Consider the following 15,897-nt stretch of genomic DNA (forward strand, 5'->3'; position numbering starts at 1 on the left):
CCTTGCCCCAGCACCCTAGTTCTGGAGATGCCACAAAGGACGGTACTGAGACCCCCCCCACGCCATTCTGACTTTTCTTTCTTCTGCCCACTCTCCAGTTTTTGTGACCCATCCACATGAACATGACAGAAGCAATATTCTCAAGAGAGAGTCCACTATAATCTTCCTTTAACTCTAAAATACTGACTATATCTAGGTTATTTGTTAATATTTTGGTTGCCCAATGCCAATGTCTGGCCTCTGAGGCCCAGAGGTAAAAATAAAATAAGAAAGTATAATGCACTGCACACAGAATATAATTGCCTGTGTTTAGAGTTATCTTTATTTTCACTTTGTGTAGTACTATTAACAGCTACCCTTCAACTGCGACAATTATTTTCATCCTCCTTTTAAACCTTAAAATTATTCCTCTATATTCCCAGTCATTATTCACCACAATTCCCTCACATTGTTACTGAAGCGGGAACACTATATCACTGAGAAATAAAGTCCAATTTATAAAGTATTATTCACTTCCATTCCATTCCTCCTCCTAAAGAGTGTGAGAGGACTCTCTGCACTCCTACCAGCGAGCACACAGAGCTAGCTGCACAGGGTCAAGTCTTGTAAAAAAGGAAAACAGATGTCAGAGAGGGAGCCCCTATAGACTTTAACGGTGGCTTAGATTCCACCCAGAGATAAAGCAGTATAAACCTTCCTATTTAAAATGTTATTTCAACATTTGCACATATTACTTGTTTCAGAGATAGCTCCTGCGTGGTTATTTAAGTAATTGAAAAGATTAAAGGTTCAGACTGCAAGTTAAAAAAAAAGCTCATAGTCACCAATAGTTCCTAATGTCTTCTCAAGAAATTAAAAAATAAAACATTATCAATGTTCTTCATCCTGCTATCTTGAGTGACACACAGAATTTTAATTCGCACCTCTCAGCAGCAATATATATCATCACCAATATCTTAAATATGTGCACGGTTTTCATGTGCAACACACGTTTAAGTGTTACTACCGCAAACAAACATACATATAGATGTACACTGTATCATATTCATTTTAGAAGTAATAGGGTCTCTAAAGCTACTTTCACATGGAGATCTAAAATGTTTCAGAATTATCATAGACATCTTCCTGTAACTTTAATTATTTTCTTTTACTCTTGATTGTACAGTAGAAACTCTGGCTTCTAAGCAAAGTTACCTTCAATTGAAAATATCATGAGTAAGATCTAGTTTCTGAATTGTAGCCAATTTGTGTGGTGATTTGTTTCACCATGCAAATATCATGTCACCTAACGCATTTTCTGACAGTAACTCACAGGCAATCTAAAGTAGAAAAGCATTCAAACAACAAATCCCAAGGCAGATTTCAGTACCTCTCAAATTAGGGAAGTAGAAGTTATAAACATTGTACATAGGGAATACATTTAAGCAAAAATATGTGACATGTTGCATTTCTACAGATACTTCAAAAATTACTGTTTGGATCCAAAACATACTGCTAAGGCCAGACAGAGAAATTGAAAGCAATGGGCAGAATAAAAATGCATGACAGAAAATGCTATGAACATAGCATTTATTATTTATTTAGCACTGTCATAGCCTGTACATCATTATATATTCTGGGGGAAAGAAACAAATAAATAATAAGTTTTCTAGCCTTTTGTTGGATAGACCTCTTTAGGTTTTGCAGTACTCTTGAGGACAGTGTCCTGTGCAATGCAATTGACTTACAGCAGGCTGCTGGATCCTCATCACTGCCATCAGAACAATCTGGGTGAGAGTCACAGGCTGATCCAGGCTCCATAGATTGCCCATCAGTGCAGGTGAATTCTTTTAAGGAGCAGAAACCTGGTGGCTCTGATGGTGTAGTGTCCAAAAGCTGGATGCTATTCAGACAAATGAAACTTGCCCTGCTCTGGAGTGTTCCTTTAAACATCAGCTGTGGATTGTCACAATTAAAATATTTATATTAACAGAGAGAAACTGATTTTTTTTTTTCCAGAAAACAGTAATGTTCTACGTGTAAAAAGCACTGCATACTTTCCATCACAAAACCATGACAGATTTCAAATCAGAAACTGAAAATTTTGTATGACTACCTCAGGTTGAAATTTCTGAAAATTTTCAGCTAAAATGGTTTGACAAATTCCAAGAATGAAGGTAAGTAAAAGCCTATTTTAAAGAAAAAAACTCCTAATCTCATAACCATTGGCTAAAAAGTTGCAGTGCCCCTGTGTTTTAGAAGAGTGACCAGAAATGTAATATCCTAAAGACTCCATCTTCTGCTCTGAAGTCTCTTCAGAACCTCATTTTGCAGATGCCCAAGAGAAAAATTTTCAGTTACACTCACAAGTGAATAAAATGGGCTAGGGATGACCCTTGGACACCAGTTGGCACAGCATAGCTTAACAACTGATACCTGTTTCATTACTTAAGATAACATGGCTGCATCCAGTCTATGCAGTGGGATTGGTCCCTGCCTGCTGGTAACCCTTGAACTGTTCCAGGCACTGTCTGGGAGATGGCCAATTTTCTTGGGTCAAAACCTTGCTAGGGAGCATGTTAATGTTTTAATTATATGGACTATCACATACCAATTTTGGGCCTGTTCCCTGGCCCTGCTTATTTTACTGCTATTGACATAGACATAGAGATTCGCGGAGCATTTGTCTCTCTGAGTTCCCTTGCGCTGACCAGATTTTACACAAGCTGATTTAGAGCACTGAAGTTTCAGAAGAACATCTTTTGCTCCTGGGCACTGTGGAGCCCAGGTCTGCTTGTTCTCAAAGCAAGGAGATTACCCCACTTGTGCTCTCCAAGTTTCTTTTACCTGAGCTAAAACAGCAAACAGGAGGAAGCAAGCTTGGATTCATCAGAAAAATGAAGATAGCAATGAAAGAAAGCACCAAGAGACAAGAGCGGAAGTTGGAGGCACAAATCAAAAATAGAGTTGTGGGTTTTGACAGACTGGGACATGACCAGAGCACAAGTCTCAGAAAGTAGTCACATGCAAGAGGGAGGGAGCACAGTGGAAGGAAAGCTGGACAAGAGTATCCACCAAAACAGAAGGAAACTAGAACAGGCGTGATTTGGGGCATAAGCAGAAGGGTCTAACACACTCCACAAAGCCTGGGAATTAGGTTGGAGTGAAATCTCAAGACGCATTTTTCTTTCTACGAAATAAGAATTATATACATCATTATCTTCCACCAGAGAAAATTTCTTCAAAATAACAAATATTCTCCATTCTCTACCAGTTCAAACAGCAGAATGCTACGCTGAAAACATTACATAGTCATATAGTTAAAGATAGTATCTTTCCTCCCCTAAGTACAAGTGATCCTTGCTGCCTTTGTACAAGATTGCATAGATTTGGCTTTCTACATGTATGCATACAACCTTAGCAGCCTTTTGGTTTTGTTTTTTTTAGATACTATAGATAGTCTTATTACCCATCTGGTTGTTTATCCACACCTGTCCTTGTGAGGAAAAAGAGAGACAGGCAACAACAGGTACTTATAACCTACTAACTTGCTGAAATGCATTCATTCTAATATACGTCAAAACATCAATTCCAGCAGCAGGCTTAGTTTTTGTCCTTTCACAGCGATTACATTTTCAGCTGATTGTTGAGACAGTAAAATATGATGGTTATTTACATAATTATGAAAAATAAATGTAAATGTAAAATTACTTAAAATAGAAACTTGTAAACTTACTTAAGAATTAAGTAGTTGCAACTTTGTGTTCTTCTCTATGCCTGAAAATTCAGGGAGAAGATATTCTCTTCCAATTACCAGTTTAACAATTACTGGTTTGCATAATTTCACTAAAATCCCACAAAAATCATTCACATCATCTCACTTAATAGCATTTATATTTAAATGACTTGGCAACACTTGAGATGGACTTGGATGGCTAACTAAAATGTGGTGAGGTTTATATTTATTTTCGTGCATGTTATTAAAGACCAGCAGCTTCAACACGTGATGTTTTTGTAGATGTTTTGTTGAGCTATAACCAGAGCTTTACTCACATTGAAGCAATGAAGAACAGCAAGACCTTCAGAATATGTATCATTTTCATAATTTTTTAAGTTTCATAGAAGCTTTATAAACAATAAGGTAAAGCATCTTCAAAAAATTGAGCATGTGCCTTTTTCATTCATACCTTTAATTTTTCTAGCCTTGTTGGTAGCTGTATATCCACTTTGACCCATTCCTTCTTAGTCATGATGCTGGTTTCCCACAAGACATGTTCCTCCTGTAAAATGTAGAATATGACATTATAAAGCTACTTTTTGTTCCTCTATAAATTTTCAAGGCCATTTTTTGTCCTTGATCTTTTCATATCCTAACCAAACTACCACTACATACAAAGTTACTCTATGTAAGGAAATAGAGCTTCACATGCTCTTTTGCAATCTTTGCACTGAGCTCTATGGGAGAGAAAGGAAACAAGACATGTTTACTGTGATTAAACAGGTTAATAATGTAATTATCAAGAGTCGGCTTGGTAGAATTAAGGTGAATTAACATGTAAATTAAGCCATGTTGCTGCTGAATTTAACAGTATGTTTCCATGGTGCTCTCTACATTAGTTTCTTTTTCATAAATAACTGCTTATATTACATTGTGTTATAATTAGATTTAGTTTTCTTAGAACTGAATTTAGGGTCTGTCAAAATTACCCAATCAACTGCACTAAAAACTTTTTTTTTTTTTTTTAATCTGTAAAGCAGGAAAGCAGAGTACTTTGTAACAAGTCCTAGTCACGTTCTGAGTTACCTCAGTCCCCATTTTCACCTCCTAAGGATAACAGCAAGAGTGCCCAATATGGTAAGGCTCCCTTTATGGAAGCACTCCAAGCCCTTTTGATTCAATAATCTGACAAAAACAGCTCATGCTTATTCTGCTTCTGGTCATAATCCTAACTGGAACATGCTAAGGCCAGTATAAAGAAAAGAAATGTAGCAATGTGAACTCCACGTCCCTAAAGAAAGCCTTTTCAAGAATCAGCCCCAAAATAGAACAAAACCAGAAAGACAGAAAAAAATACAGGAGAAGATAATATAGGCTACACATAACAAATAGACTTACCATTACAAGTATCAACAGTGAGACCCCTTTTAGGGTACTGTGCAAAGTACTGGTCATAGCTTTTCCACAGAGGATATTACAGAATTAGAGGCAGTTCAGAAAAAGATGTGAAGCAGGATAGGAGAAATGGGAAGTCTCTTGTACAGAGAGAAATTGAAAGGATAGAAACAGTTTACCTTACAGGAGATGAATAAAAGGGGATATGATAGGTATGTGAAATGTTATCAATACTACAGACAAGGACAGTTATCTTTTTTCCTGTCTTGCAATATAAAAAAGAGGAAGAAGATGCTGTCTACTGCTTGATAGACTGAGAGGTCTGAGCCAGCAGAACACCACTGATATGGATTTGTGATGAGTCGCCAATTACTTATGCTCTTTTCCTACCAAGGCTTCAACTGTTATGACACATCAACAAAGCTGGAAGAATAAATCTCTATTGAATATGTGTTCAAAGATCAGTTTTGGAAACTGCAAGACAGGCCCAAGCCAATACCCTAATTCCAAACACTAAATGACAAAAGAGATCAAATTTGGATAAACCACACGACATACTTGATTTCAGAAATAAAAGTCAGCTGTGAGTTTCTGCATCAGTGTAGGATAGAAGTATTCGTCAACTTGTTCATGTCATAGATATTCAGCAGAAGTCTTTCAGTAGTGAGGACACTTCATTCTGTATAAAACTTGCTTCATTTTACTAAATAATTTAGCTTCCAAAGAAAATCTATTAACGTTATTAGCCTACAATAGCCCCATGTAAGACACAGAAAAGGATGATATGCTAGGAACCATACTGCATGGCAGGTTAAAACCATAGCCTGTGGTTAAGTGTCTGCTTTTATAAATATTTTAGTTAATGTATTCCCCATACATACATATACAAACCCTCCAAACACATTTATAAACCTTGTGGGAACACTCTACATTTGCTGTTTATTTGATTGGATGCATCTGGATACTATAATTTTGTTGACATTCAATTAACAGCTTAGATACCCATCCCCATGACCATCTTCCTCCCAAATTTATTTTAACAAAAAAAAACTTGTAGCAGTAAACTTGAGTTTTCTGTGTATGTGCCAGTAGCCAGACCTTCTAGGGCTGTTTTTTACACTGAAAGTTGTAAATCACTTCAGATGCAACAACTTTTTAAACTACCTTTTCTTCCATGCAACAGACGTTAACCTCTTATTTTATACAGCTCTAATAAGCTAATAATGCTATTTCCCTTCCTCACAGTGTTTTCTCTGTAGCATTCATCCTGCTTGTCAGATTCTTCTACCTCTTTGGTACAAATGGGTTGACCCCTCTAGCATATTCCTTGTGTCTCTAGCCTTCTTTTAAAATGTTGAATGTATTGCTTTTCCAGTACTTTCCCTCAAGATTTATTTTGGTGATGCAGGGGAGCAGTTGCTCAAAATACCTTCACTCTATTCCCCTTACTCTGATATATTATGATCTATAAACAATTTTTTGTAAAGCTAAAATGGGCAAGAATTGTTCCTTTTTCCTGCAATGTTTTTTTTTTTGGAGATAACGCTACTCATATTTGAAGGATGGAAGAGACAATCGTGACTTTTTCTTATCAACTCCATTTATAAAATACAACTTTTTTCATTATTTTTGACATTTCTCTACAGATACATTCACTGCTGTGCAACTGCACTCATCATTTTGTCCCTGCTTCTCTCATTTCAGAGAGTAATTTGGAACAAATGCTTATTTGTTCCCCCACAATGATTAATGGATCCCCTTTAACTTCTGCAGAGGAGTGTACTTGCATGGTTTTTGAAAGTGTTGCTGAACACTTTGTCCTTTCAGCTGGGTTTCAGCTGGGATAGAGTTAACTGTCTTCCTAGTAGCTGGTAGGTGCTATGTTTTGAGTTCAGTATGCAAAGAATGTTGATAACACCGATGTTTGCAGTTGTTGCTAAGTAGTGTTTAGTCTAAAGTCAATGATTTTTCAGCTTCTCATGCCCAGCCAGCAAGAAGGCTGGAGGGGCACAAGAAGTTGGCACAGGACACAGCCAGGGCAGCTGACCCAGACTGGCCAAGGGGTATTCCAAACCATGGGACATCATGTCCAGTATATAAACTGGAGGGAGTGGGGGCCAGGGGATCGCCGCTCAGGGATTAACTGGGCGTCGATCGGCAGGTTGTGAGCAATTGCACTGTGCATTATTTGTACATTCCAATCCTTTTGTCATTACTGCTGTCACTTTATTAGTGTTATCATTATTAGTTTCTTTTTTTATATTCTATTAAACCGTTCTTATCTCAACCCACGAGTTTTACTTCTTTTCCTGATTTTCTCCCCGATCCCACTGGGTGGGGGGGAGTGAGTGAGCGGCTGCGTGGTGCTTAGTTGCTGGCTGGGGTTAAACCACGACAACTTACAGAAATTTTAGTGCATTGGGGTACAAATATGCCTGCACATACAAATACCAGTTGAAATTATCTTTTGTTGTTTAATCTCCATCTGTTTTGTAAGCCATACAAGATGTAAAGATTAAGATAAAAGGAAGTATAAGCCCATTACTTAATGGGAGGAATGAGCAAGTAATGAATGGCAAATGATAAACTGAAGTTACCATTACCTTCTTTGGTTTCAGTTTTCACAGAAAAGTTGAAAATTTATCAGACAGTTAATAGACAATACTGTTAATATTTTATGTTAGTAAGAGAGTTAATATTGCCAAATGTGAATGGAAACAGACTAGAATAGAACAATATTACAAATATATATAAGCCAGAATTACTGAAACTGGAAGGGAAACAGGAAAGGTTGCATAATGGAAGGAATATCTGACTATCAACAACTAACTCTGAGAACCCGAGGAGAATGTGTGGGAAACTAGAGAGCTGGGAGAACAAAGGATATACATTACAGTTAAGGGAAAAATACAGACTATGCAATTATAGCTGATCAGCTGAAAGTTGACAACTCATAAGACACTGGAACAGATTGCTAACAAAAATCTTGTAAGCAGCTAGAGAATTAGAAAGTGAGTAACCTACATCAGCTGCTTCTGATGAGGAGCAAGTCACATTCAGCCAGTGTAATCTGGTTTGTTTGGGTTTTTTTTCATTGTAAACAGACTTGAAAAAGTAGATATTACTTTACTTTGTTAGGACTTTTAACATAATCTCATGGGACGCTCTTTAAGCAAATTGAGGAGATTTGGTACAGATGGAATTACTGTAAAGTGGGTATACAAATAGGAGCGTAACCTTATTTAAAAGAGGAGCTGTCAATAGTTTTCTATCAAACTACAAGGAAATGATAAAAAGGCTCTGCATAGGTCTGTTCCAGGGCCTGGCGTAACAATAGTGCTAACTGTTTGGAAAGTGGAATGAAAAATAAAATATAAAAAAAAAATGTGGATAACACTAAATTGGGAGGAATTACAAGCACACCAACAAACATCATTAGAATTTGAAATCATCTCAGTATACAAAAACCAGTTTCAAACCAATAACACAAGGTTCAAAGACATATGAATCACAGTTAGGAAAGAAAAATTAAATGATCAGTGCAGTAGTACTGAACGAAGAGCAACTTTGGTAAACCAGCAATAGAAGAGGAAAAGCTGCAGATTATCATGGACTGCAAGTTAAATATAAGTCAACAATAGGTTTCTGTTGACAAAAAGAGTCCATTTTCCCTATCCTTTTTCATACCCAGGAACAATTTAAATTCTCTGTCTTCCAACTGATGTCATAATGCCTATATTAGAAAATACATTCACTCATTTTGGCCTCTCTTTTGAAAGAGTGAGGAAGGCTAGGGATACATTTGCAACACCTGTGGTGCTTGTCCTCTAAGAACAGTACTGAAACTGTACATTAAATGTGATCCAGTCTCCATTTGCATCAGGCCTGTTCGTGTTGAAACATAGCAAAAGTTATTCAGAGACCAAGAAAAGTAGTAAAAGGGGGTGCAGGGAAACTGTACAGTACCAGACCTTGCAATTGAGAGATTATTTTTAATGACAGCCTCCAGGACAGCAGCACTGTTGTCTTCCAGGGTCAGAACTAGCAGTTGTCTCTCACTTCTGTTTCTCAGTATGTGGCTAGCTTTGAAGATTCATTTGTTTTTCATAAACAACCTAACGATTCAGTAGCAAAATGTGTAAAAGCTACTCCTCCCTTCATTTCAGTTTAAGAAGTCTTAAATACAAATCTGTAGACTTTTGGTTTTGAAGCTACCAGCAGAAGCTTCTGAAGGTTTCTAAAGTTTTTCTGGCAAATTTTGCAGTATGAGTAACTCATATCATCTTTAATTAAGTCTATGTGCAATAAATACACTTCTGACTGAAGGAGAAAATCCATAACTAAAACAACAAAGGGCTAAGAGCAGTTGTCGAAACAGAATGGACTGAACTGATGTAATAATGTCGTGGTTTAACCCCAGCCAGCAACTAAGCACCATGCAGCCGCTCACTCACTCCCCCCCCACCCAGTGGGATGGGGGAGAAAATCGGGGAAAAAAGAAGCAAAACCCGTGGGTTGAGATAGGAACAGTTTAATAGAACAGAAAAGAAGAAACTAATAATGATAATGATAACACTAATAAAATGACAACAGTAGTAATAAAAGGATTGGAATGTACAAATGATGCGCAGGGCAATTGCTCACCACCCGCTGACCGACACCCAGCTAGTCCCCGAGCAGCGATTCCCTCCCCCACTGCCCAGTTCCTATACATGGGACATCCCATGGTATGGAATACCCCTTTGGCCAGTTTGGGTCAGCTGCCCTGGCTGTGTCCCCTCCCAACTTCTTGTGCCCCTCCAGCCTTCTCGCTGGCTGGGCATGAGAAGTTGAAAAATCCTGAATTCAAAACATAGCACTGTACCAGCTACTAGGAAGACAGTTAACTCTATCCCAGCTGAAACCAGGACAAATAACTGCCTAAAACATTCTTCTAATGCATATGTAAGGAACTGTTTATCAATTAATTCAATTTAGGCTTCCAATTCTATGGGAACTCAAATGCCAGTTTTCTCACGGTTTTGAATCACATAATTTGCTTTACTTTCAAGGAAAGAAAAATCTTTTGTTGGGTCCATTGACACTCCTTAGGTGAACCACTGCAATCAGTATTACTATTCTGTCTCAAGGTTGCCATGGGTGTCATACCTGGGAATTTATTGGCAAGTACTATGGCACAAATATCCATGCATTTGGACCAGAACACTTATTATGTTACAATTTCCTCATACAGTAATGGGTCATAGAAAAATACAACTATTCTCTTTTATAAATGAAAAATGAGCAAGAGCCTGGAATTGTTTTCATGAATACTTGAAGACACAGTGGGAAAGAAATAAGGTATGTCCATTACCTGGTCCTATATTTAGACCCCTTGGTAGTGTTACACTTCAGGTTTTTTTACATTTTACCTTTCTGAGTGAAGTGGATCTTTTTAAATACTTGTATTGTTGGTTGATAATAATTCAACTCCAACATCAAGATATGAGAGCCATTAACTTAATGAGACCAGCTGTACTGCTCTTGCTTTCATTAAGTAGCAGTACAATAGCATCAATATTAAGTTATTAAACAAGACACTCAAAAGAGAACATTCTAATCGCAGAAAGCCTCTGCAAGGCAAGGGAAGTAAGAAAGACGGAAATAGTTATTATTGCTCAACTGGCATTTGTGTTTGACATGGCTATTTTATCTACTAATAGGTAAAAGAATAGGAATATTACTGCTCTAAAACATGGGCAAAGCAAATCAGGTGGCCAAGCAAGAGATTTCCAGGTATCCTGAGCCAGCAACTTTTGGTTTTTTGTATGTCTCTATAGAGAAAAGCACTTATTTTCCTATTTCCAGAACAGGAGGAAGGCTAGAAAATCTGTTACTATAGATTTCCCCCCTGAAATCACCAAATTATTTAATTCAGTAATAGAAGGGGTTTGTCCTTGAAGTCTTACTGCAGAACATTCACCCATCAAATTAGTTTATAGCTGAGATGGCAAATACCCAGGTTTTACAATTGCATAGATCAGTGGAATGATACCAAGTAATCGTTTTGCACAAACTAACTTAAGGGGCAGGCATGTGCTAGCAGGCATATTTCTTTGCATTTTGGCTGGTAACACCCGGGCAGCCATATCTTATCCTTTCAAAATGAATGTGTGTTTCTTCTTACCTGATTAGTAAACAGTACCACCTTGAGAACACTGCTATCTGCCACAGAGTAATGAAACTGAAAATGGCAAATCTTGCTGGAGCAATGACACATGGAGCTGTTTAGATAAGAGCTTTTATGTAATGCGTTGTCATTAGCTTCTAACCACTCAAAATGGCCTGAAAAATAAATAAAAAAAAATTAAAAAGGTGCACTTTTTCACAAAACATTTTTTTTTCCTGCAGTCTATGAAAATAAGGACCGCATTCCTGTAATTAAACCACAGACCCATTCCAGCAACAATAGAATCTGACCATCATGCTGAAGATGTGACTTGGATGTCATATAAGTGTTTCCTATTAAAAAGATAGATATGTATCTTCATTTGACTTACCAATAGCCCCAGCAAACAAGAATTACATCGTTTGATAGTATCTTGAAGTTGTTACTTTGCATGTTAAAAGCTCAGCCTTCTTACATTTACAACCATTCAATACCTAATCATAAATATATTTGGAAATGGCTTTCTTCCTTCTTCTGCTACAGTTTCCAGAAAATATGCTTTTTACAGTAATATTTCTGTAGATGCTTCAAAAATTTATTTTTTTTTTTTTTTAAAAAAAAAGGAAGGTGGCGGGGGCAATATTCTGCCTTATGGCTACAGGAGGCAGTAGCATCTCCACCTTATAATCAAGGCCTTTACTTCTCAGCCACAGCTGCTGCAACAAAACATTGGAAGCATATTGCTTTTCCATCTGAAACAGAAAAGCAACTTGTGCTCATCTTGACCTAGTGCCCCTTATAAAAGCATTCCTACAGAGATCTAAAAGACTACTGCATCCCCTCAACAGTGTCTTTTGTCAGAAATAAAAAAGCTAAATACTTTTTACTAAATATATCAGGTCTTTTTTGCCCCTCCTGAGTCACTGAATATTTTGCTGCCTTCTGAAGCAGCTATTAAAATAATAAAGAAGGATTGATTAAAGGTCTTAAGTCTGCTGTTTCTGTGTTCATGTCTCTAAATACAACTTAAATGCAGATGTTACACAGATTATTTCAAGCTGAAGGGAGAAAATGTCATTTCACAAGGAAAATTTTTTTTATAAGGGACCACATTCTTTTCCTTTTGTTGTCAGTTTACTCTTCATGTTATGCAATGTTTTACGCTGAGTTATGTGGTCACAATTTCATTGGAATTAGGTTTGTATTTTCATGCCATGGTTGCTAACCTTGACATAAGGAAACATTATAGATTTAACACAACATTCTGTTTGACAGAGATCAACAAAGCATCTATACTTCTATGTCTACTGCCTTGTGCAGAAGAGACATATACATCAATATTAGAATTTACGTTACTGGTTCTTTATCTAACTTCAGAATTCTCTGATGCCATTATAAAACCAACCAATTTTATTTTCTGAGCCTAATGATAATTAACATTCTTTTTGTTCCTGAATCTTTAAAAAGTGGACAAAGTAGAGTTGGCATGATTTTTAGATAAGAAAGCAAGTGAACAGCACTAGATAAACAAAAGTTCTATGAAACATCTAGAATGATTGTGTGTCCACAAGGGATGCTGACTGTTCTTTAGGGAATATGCTTTATGTAAATATTGTTAATGCTTACGAGGCAAATTGAGGCCTACTTTCAGAAATGAAGACTCCAGAAAATCCTGTCCTGAAAATACTGATTTTTTTATTATTATTTTATCCCTCTTCTCTGTAGTCTGTAAAAGTAGAACCATGTGAATTTAACTGCACAGGCAATAAACTATGCTGAAGTACTTACTTGTTTCCCTTCTTCAGGGATTTTTTTTTTTAATTACCTTTAGTCAACTTTTAATCAAGTAGCTTTCTAAAGATGAATGCTATTTGGAACATTTTTCTTCATTAGTTACAAATTTTGCAGCTCTTCTCTAAAGTCTGAAGTTCCTTCAGTCCAATACACTGCATAGCATATTACTGTGTTTATTCTCTGACCTTCTTTACATCTTGTTCTCTTGAATTTTCATGACTTTCTGTTTCTGAAGTGCCAAACTTCCCTATGTTTTTAGAAGTAGAACAGGAATCCCAGAAAAGCCACTTCATTCCTGTCAATGTGGTAGTAGGGCTACCACGTCACAGAGATGTGTGTGTTTTAATATCTTTCCATAAAGCCTTTTATTTTCCCCATGTGGCTGCTTATTCAGGTTTTAGATAGACAGGCTTGTTTCTTCCAGTTTTGAGGAAAAATTTTGTCTGTCATAAGCAAAATCCTGAAGTCCTGCGGAAAGATCAGCCACAGACTGCAATGGAGCCCAAGCAGAGGCAGAGCTTACAACTTACTGCTGGGTGTCTTCTTAGAGCTGGGGTGGGCTAGTGAACCTGCCTGTGTCCTGCTACACTGAAAACCCAAAGCCTATAAATATTTAGCTGCATGGATCCATCTTAACCATTTTCTGACTCAAATCTTTTGTCATTCCTTCTGCTTTAATCCATGAGGTTTTTTTTATTTCACAAACTACACAACTTTGAATCTATGCTACTAGCTTTTAGAGTAACAACTGAGTCTTCAGTTAAAACCAAGCCACGGAGTGGGACCTCTCCTTTTCTGGCAAGTTCTCTTCCCCAGCAGAGAACTGTTTGGTCTCTGAACTAATCCCCTGCAACCTTCCCACTCAACCATTTGAGGAAAGAGGAGGTCAAATCTGAACTGCCATTGTTTCTACTCTTTGAAGGTGAATTTTCATGAACTCACAAGTCATGGATGAAATCTTGAAGAAAAAAAAAAGAAAGAAAAAAGGGAAATGTAGTAGAATCACATAATCTAACGATTTGGCTGGTTTTTCCTGTTTAAACGAGGGATTTTTATCATTAGTTACCTGAAACGCTGGTTTTAAAAGCCACAGCACTTCCTTTGATTTCTTTTTGCATCTCATAATCTTTATTATGCAGAGAATTGATTTCATTAGTTTCTTATTAAAGAAGTGTTACCCTAGATGCAGGAAACTAGATCAATCCAATGTAGGAAACTATGGAAACTACATAGCATGCTGGAAATATCAGTAATGAAAACAACAGCAAAGTATTTTCTGAACAGTATTGCAGGGGAATATAAAACCTCTGTAAGAACTTTTGACACTAGAGAAATTAAGAGGAAAATTTATAGTGCAAGTGCCTACAGTACAACACTGGAGAAAAGAAACAATAAAAGAACAAAGAAAAAAAGTCTGCCAAAGACAGAAAGTATTTTATTAAATTTAAGAATACCAGGAAAGTGCACTTATTCAAAGCCTATAAGCAATCCTTTCTTTATAAATATAATTGTCTAGACTTCTGCTTTATAATTTAGTTTCTTACCTGTCTTCTATTTATAGTAGTGAAAGCTTTGATCAAAATCAGAAATTAAAGCTTAGTCAAGCTCTATTTGCATTGCAAGTTTGAGCCCTCAAGCATGGCATTTTTGCAGTCTGCATACCATTTCTTTAGTTTTTAGAATTTTAGTTAATATTCAACCTCTTCATTTATGCTCAACAAATCTGCATGAATAGAAATACTGAATGTACTGAGAGGTGAGCAATCATAGTTCAGATTTTTCAATACTTTCCAGTGTTAATGATGAATTAAATTGTGTGTTGTTTTGACACTTATTTCTTCCCACATTTTCTTTTTTCCATTATGACATGGAAGCACAGGGAATGTCCCCAAGCAGTTGTTCGTGTCATATGTTCAGCCTACTCAGCTACCTGTGCATATTTATAGAATACCCAAGCACCTATACAACAGACATTTCAAAACGTGTTCTGTTTCAAACAACATTGCTTGTGACCTGGTCCTGTAAAAAACACTTACAGAATTTCAGTATCTTCTCTGTTAGCACAATGTTGCCATAAAAGGGAAATCCATACCCATTACTAGCCCTTGAGCTATCATGTTAAGATATGGCACTGATACACCACCTTTCAGGGAGGTGTTCAAAATAAAATCAAATTAAAAGTCTCTTTTTTTTTTTTTTAGATATCCCAGTGGAAATTGAAAGGTGGTGTGACTTCTTTCTTTCTTTTTTTTTTATAAGATGAGAAAAAAATCTGCTTTATTAGTCTACATGCTCTCTATTGTACATAAAAGTTAACATGCAAAAATTCATCTCAACAGAGTGTATACACTCAAGCACTTTCACTTGCTATTCCATTATAATTTGATTTATAGTTACTCAAGTGTGTTGAAATGCATGCTAAAATTTATTTTAAAAATCTTTCTAAAATGAAAACAATACCTAATCAATCATTCTGCTGCTATCAATGAGATGTACTCTATTTCTGTGGGCTCAAAGTTCAAGCAGTAACCTCCAAGCTATCATTTCTTCAAAGCTACATCACAAATTATACTATTACAACTAGTGCTACTTAACTCCTTTGAAGGCAGTCTCAGTAGACGAGCCAAACACTTGGCTGGCAAGGCAATTCCATTTCACATTACAACACTTAGACATTTTTATCCATTAAGTTTTCAAAAGCATTTCCCATAAACCCATAGACAAGCACTACAGAGTGACTTCAAAAACAAGTGCTGCTCCTTACTTCTGAAAATTGCAACTAGTTTTATTGTTTTCAAAAGTAATAAACTATTTTGTATAATAAATGTTTCTCTACAGGTCCTCTAATTAAAGGTTTAAAGTG

At 36.6% G+C, this 15,897-nt stretch overlaps 1 protein-coding gene across 1 annotated transcript in view; it reads right to left on the bottom strand.

The window, feature by feature from the left end:
- MALRD1 (MAM and LDL receptor class A domain containing 1) overlaps nt 1-15,897 on the bottom strand; it is a 290,404-nt gene that overhangs the window by 255,015 nt on the left and 19,492 nt on the right. The window contains exons 7-9 of the mRNA XM_075022465.1: nt 11,259-11,416; nt 4,167-4,259; nt 1,728-1,935 (exon numbers count right to left, since the gene is read on the bottom strand). Coding sequence (XP_074878566.1) covers nt 1,728-1,935; nt 4,167-4,259; nt 11,259-11,416 — 459 coding nt within the window. The remainder of the gene's footprint in view (nt 1-1,727; nt 1,936-4,166; nt 4,260-11,258; nt 11,417-15,897) is intronic.

This window comes from Buteo buteo, chromosome 2 (assembly GCF_964188355.1).
Source record: "Buteo buteo chromosome 2, bButBut1.hap1.1, whole genome shotgun sequence".
Classification (NCBI taxonomy): domain Eukaryota; kingdom Metazoa; phylum Chordata; class Aves; order Accipitriformes; family Accipitridae; genus Buteo; species Buteo buteo.